Source organism: Acomys minous (assembly GCF_964271855.1).
Source record: "Acomys minous genome assembly, chromosome: 3".
Classification (NCBI taxonomy): Eukaryota; Metazoa; Chordata; class Mammalia; order Rodentia; family Muridae; genus Acomys; species Acomys minous.
Window position 1 is genome coordinate 34,904,206 of NC_140485.1, and position 6,000 is coordinate 34,910,205.

Here is a 6,000-nt window from a genome sequence, read left to right on the forward strand (position 1 = left end):
GTTCAAAGTGAGGAGATGGGCTTCCCGTGCCCTGGTCTTTTAGCATGCCATCTTTCCCTGTTTATGAGATTGTTGGTGACACTGTGTGCCTCGAGGCAGTGCAGAAGACTCTGTGAAAAGCAAGGCAGTCACCAGCTTTTCTCTTGTGGTCTATCATTCTGACACGACATTCCTTTCATCTAGCTTTGTTTCCAAAATATGTGTATGCAAATATCCAGGGGACACACCAAGCGTTGCTTTAAAATAGACAGTTACCAAATTCAATCCATACTTCTACATTTGTGTTTTCTTTTCTCTCCACTCTAGAACAAGAAGCTCCTTTATGAGAAGATGAAGGGGGGACAGAGGCGGAAGCGGAGGGTAAGTCACGTGGGGACCTGGGCGCTGCAGGGATGTTTGGTGTCTCTGAGAGGAGCAATTGGAACATTTAGTTTTGGGAAAGTAGCAGAATCTTTTCTGATGCAATCCCAGAGACTAGAACAGAGGTCCTGTGTAGCAAGGCTACACCCAGCATATATGCCCTTGGTTTCTTTCCTAAGCTTTAGTACTCAATGATTTTCATGGAACACTCGTTTTTTCTCTTCCAGTCTGCAACCATTAAGGGTAGACTCAATAGTTAGAACAACCTCCTATCCACGCAGGGTAGAACTGTGCGGGGAAGCTAAGGGCATGACTTCCCTCAAACACTCTGTAAGCCAGTGGAGGAAATGGCCCACACATCTGCATACATCGTGTAAATCGTAAGACAGAAAGCGGCAAGTGTGAACTTGTACTTTTTAATTTCTTCCATATCTTTTTTATTGACCTAGTCAGGTTGATGTAACATGCAGCCCACCTATCTCATTGGCTGACTGCCGAGCTGAGTATAGGCTTAGTTAGCTCTCCTTGGAGGATTGTCTGAGATGGGCCTTTGGTCTCTGTGTTTTGCATTTTGCCATTCGTCATATGGTGTTGCCTCGTATAAATCTGAATGTCAAGGTCACATTAGATTTCTATTGCATATTATAGCCCCAAGGCTTAATGGTAGTCAACGCCCATCCTGCTAATCTATTGTACCTTACTGGACAGAAGGATCTGAACACACCAGACAGGAGGGGTGAAAACCCTGCTATTACACAGTAAAGAACTACCATAGTAACTATTTTAGTTAAAGTATACAAGCCAGGCTGTATAGCCAAAGGCCACTGAGCATTTGTTTGGAATAGCAATCACCTGGGATCTTGGGGGATACTGGGAATCTAGTCAGTGCCAATTGTGGCCAATCTGAAGAGCTTGGCAAGGTTCAATATGAAAATGCTTTAAGAAGTGTGGGGTTTCTGGCCTTGGTGTTTATCATAAGGCCCCTGGGATGCCTGACAAACACAGAGGACCCACAGGCAATTTCCTTGCAAGGAGCTGTTACTTCTTGAGGCAGACTTTCTTTGGGAGAATGAATGGGGTTGTTAGGGTTTCTCTTGGTGATTACAGCTTCCAGAGGCAGATGGTAGCAGGAAGGGTGTAATGTGTTCTTGAGAGAACATCAAGAAATTCTATTCTAGGAGCTCAGAATACACATAATTTGCCAGGAAGATAGCTTGAATATCTCCCCATGGTACAGCAAGGACATTTCCAAATAAGACCAATGACTGACCCCAAATGAATAACTTAGCATGCAGCTTTGTCTCTGTTCACTGGGCCCCCACGCCTTCTGCCCTGGTTCAGGGGAACTTGGGTTGACTTTAGGTCACATTTCCATAAGACTAGTGATTACCAAAACTCAAAATCTGGCTAGGGCATATGTTACAAAGGATCTTTACTTTGGCCTCAACTTCTTCCACACAGACAAGGCTTAGAATTTAGGGAAATAATGGTCACTGTGACCCTGGGGTATCAAGTTCCTTCTATTGTCAGACATCTATCTATAGAGCCCACTCTCCTATCTTTTAGCCCTAGGCCCCTCTAGACTGACAGGCAAACAAAAGTTTCCTTTCACATCGCCACACCTCAGCTGCTCTTCCCATCTTGATCAAAGACCTTATCTACCCTCTCCAGAGCAGAAATCTATACGAAGAAATGGTAGCTCGCTTATTTGAAGAACTCAGGCTTACTCTGGTGATGTTCACCATCTATGGAGAGTTTGAAGAGGGCAGCAAGCGAGGATCCATCCCAAGCTGCCCCTCAGTTGGCAGATGTCACTAGCAATCTCTATGTAACCTACTCATGAGTGACCATACATGTATAAGCACCATGAGTTCTTCATAACACGCTTAAAAACAAAGCGCTTGATTCAATAATTGAGCATCAATCCAAAAACGGTTGAGGTGTGGCTTCCATGTCTCCTTCTTCCCTCTTTCGCCAACCTTTGATGGCTCATCTTGCACCATGAAAGTTTCTTAACAAGAGAGCTGGTCCCTAAGCTTACAACCAAAGCCCCTATTTATTTTCTGGGACCATTCGAATGCCTGGGTGCTTCACAAATAAAAGATCAATGTACATTTAAGTGATTTTGACAAAATTTTAACTCCAAAGCAGTACCTTGTTACCATTTAAAATACACTAATGCTCTTAAACAGTTCATCATCTACCCCACAGTTGACACACTTTAATATTCTCTTTTAACATGTTATCTTTTACAAATTAGTACTGTTGCAAAACAGGAAAGTGTTTATGGTATTGAGTATATTTTCCCAAGTACACTAAGCTTGCCTACTAAGAGCTTCTTAGTATCCTTGGGGTGGGTCAGACCACAGTAGTTGACAATTTCCATCAGAAAGAGCACTATTTTGAACACTTTAAGGATGATCATCTTTTTGTGACATGCCTCTTCTCAAGTATATAAAGATACCATTGACTTTATAGTCTTCAGCTTGTTTCTGAGTCATCTTTGCAGAATGGCTGGGTCCTTCCTGATTTATGTTTTATACACCAGAATGTGAAGAACACTGATAAGGGCCATGCTTGGGTTCCATTCCTTGTTTTCTGGAACATTACTGCTCCCCTTCCAAGACAGCCATGCAGGCCAGGCCCACACAAGAACTGTCTGAGAACTGTGTCTTCGCTCATGGCAGTTAGCATTACAATGGGATTGCTCCTCACTTGTGACCTCAGCCTACTTCTTACATGTTCCATCGCTGGAAGGCAACTTCAATAAACAAATACTTTCCAAACTTTTGACATTTTTTCCTGCTCACTGAAGATTGTGCTGCAAAGCTCCAGTTACTAGTTCAAATCCAAACCTAAAAAAAAAAATGATATCAGAGAAGCAATGGAAACTCTTTGATGCATTCAGAGCAGCATCAGATGAAAGAGATTCCAGAATATGGAGGCCTAAATTTAAAAAACAAAAACAAAGGGCACTTCTGGCTGGCTGGCTTTGCGTTTTATTTCATCATTGAGTTTGACTTGGGGGAAGGTTGGAATTGATTTCTAGAGCCATTAATGAACTCTGTTTCACAGAACCCTCGCATAGAAGAGGTGCAGCCGTGGGAGACCTGCGGCCAGTCTTCAGACACTAACTCCCACATGTCCTATTTGTCTTTTCCTTTTCCTTTGCTTCCTGTAGAATAATTAATCCATTTAATTAATCCACTCCCATTTAAATAAGGCCATAGAATAATCATCTTTTTTCACGTGAGACTTGGTAACTACGTTAGTAGTAAGATTCCCACCCACCCCCCACCCACCCCCCAGTTCACCCCAAACATCTAAGCCAAATACAGCAATAAAAAGGCTACATTGCATGATCAGGAGGACTACGGTTATATGAATGACACTATTAGTAATATCTGCCAGTGAGACTATATACTGTACCTTGGAGCAATGAGGTGTTAACCAACTTGCTAGAGCCATGATTTAGTTGGTGGGTGGTAAGTGCTATGCTATTTTCCTGTTAGCCCAACAGTCAGAAAGCAAGTCTCATTCACTCATGTGAGAGGTCTCTGTGTTTTTCAGAGTGTCAATCCGTATCTACAAGGAAAGAGGCTGGATAATGTTGTGGCAAAGAAATCTGTCCCCCACTTTTCGGAAGAGGAGAAGGAGCCAGAATAAAGAGAAGACAGTAGGTGGGAACCATACGATGCATATGTGCATGTCGCTAGAGCCCCAGGAGTGTCAGCATGCATCTTACGTAGATATTTATGGATGAAAAGCAGCTGTCCTTGCAGTCGCCTCCACACCGATGCCTCTGCTTTCTGCTAAATTAGAATAAAAGCTCCTTTAGGGGAGGCAAGTTTTTGATGTGGATCTGCAAGAAGCATTATAATTAAAATGTGTATGTCAAGTATAATAAAATCACGGATATGAAATACTCAGATTTCTTGCAGTTTTGGGTCTGTGCTGTTTGGGCCAAGTCTGTAAAAAGCTAGCATTTGATTTTGATTATGTCGTGCACCTAGCCCTTGGGCCTTGTTACACACCAATAAAGAAGTCTGTACTCAAGGGGAGGGGCTGACACATCTCACGCGACTGCTTCTTAATAAATATACGTGTTCTTGTGCATGAACTTGTGAAGTTTTTTGTTTTTAAATAACAGTATAAAAAATCAACTTCTTTGCCTCATAGAGCAAAGTGACATGCAGACGTATCTAACTTTAGTACTAATGCTATGATGTCAATGGGGAAGATATGATTCCCATTTCACATACATCAGAACTGGGAACATTCAACCCTTGATGGGAATAACCAGAAAAATCCAGAATGGACGGATTTTCAGGGCAAGAAAACCCCCCCTCCCAGACACGTGTGTGAAATGCTATATATTTTAAAGGACTTAAGAGAAATATGAACCAAACGAAATGTGTGTAGGTTTTTCTTTGCTTCCTGATTCAAGTAAAAACAAAACAAAACAAAAAAACAAAAACAAAAACAAAAAACCAAACCAAACAACAACAACAACAACAACAAAAAACTAGCAGGGTGTAATGGCGCATGCCTTTAGTCCCAGCACTCAGGGAGGCAGAGACAGGCAGATTGCTATAAATTCGAAGCCAGCCTGCTCTACAAAGCAAGATCAGGACAGCCAGGGCTACATGCAGAGAAACCATTTCTCAAATAAATAAATAAATAAATAAATAAATAAATAAATAGTATTATCAGATAATTGGGGAAGTGTGAGTAGTAGTTGACTCCATAGTGCAATTTAGTTATTACCAAGTTTTATAGCAATCTTTAAAGAGCTCTTGTGTCTTAGAAGAGATGTCTGTTGGAATTTGTGTAGATGGATTTTGGTGAACTGGATTCCCTGTATTGATAGCCATTGACGCTGGGTCATACATGCATGAGGAATTTTTTTTTGTATTTCTACCTCTCTGCTTGAATATGCTTGAAAATTTTCAATACTATCAACAGAGGGGAGGCTCCATAGTAAGGGCAGATTATGGTAAGCACTCGCCTGGAAGTGTAGCAAACAAGGTAGAAATCATTATGTGTGTGGATATGAACGTAGCCCACTTCTCTTGGCCATGGTGGAAGGATGTGCTACAGTGTTCCATGGGGGAGAAAAATTTGTTTTGTGATGGGGCAAGTTGGATGGAGGGGAGAAGCCACAACGGCTGGGAGGAAAAGCGATTTTCACAGAAGGAAAAGGAAGCTTAGAGGGGATTTAAATTAGACTAATGGACTTGAAAGGGATGCGCTTTTCCAGGTGGGGCCTGGGCCATATCTACAGAAGAGCCATTGATTTTCCTTGGCCGAGAAGAGTCATTACCACCCATTATAGCATCAGTCTTTCCGTAGTGCTACAGGCAAGGATCTTTGAAATTGGGAAGGTGGTTGTAGTCACCCCAGAGACATTTGGGAAACAAAAGAAGAACATGTTTGGCACACTAGGCAGAAGTAAAGCATACGGTGCAGGCACTGGAGCACTGCCCTGATTGAACTCCGACTGTGAGGACCAGCCCACTGAAGGCCCCTGGATGCAATTACACAGCATGAGGGCTCTTGAAGCCCCAGCCCCAAAGGAGGATACAATAGGGCCATTCTAGAAGAGACTTTCATCTGCTCTTGCTGCTGGGGTGGGGGAAG

General features: G+C 42.5%; 1 protein-coding gene across 2 annotated transcripts in view; it reads left to right on the forward strand.

The window, feature by feature from the left end:
• LOC311594679 (neuroendocrine protein 7B2) overlaps window positions 1-4,291 on the forward strand; it is a 47,130-nt gene extending 42,839 nt beyond the window's left edge. For both annotated transcript variants that reach the window (XM_084776579.1, XM_084776580.1), the window contains exons 5-6: window positions 307-360; window positions 3,931-4,291. In XM_084776579.1, the coding sequence (XP_084632705.1) occupies window positions 307-360; window positions 3,931-4,026 (150 nt within the window). In that variant the 3' untranslated portion in view covers window positions 4,027-4,291. The remainder of the gene's footprint in view (window positions 1-306; window positions 361-3,930) is intronic.
• Window positions 4,292-6,000: the final 1,709 nt, after the last annotated feature.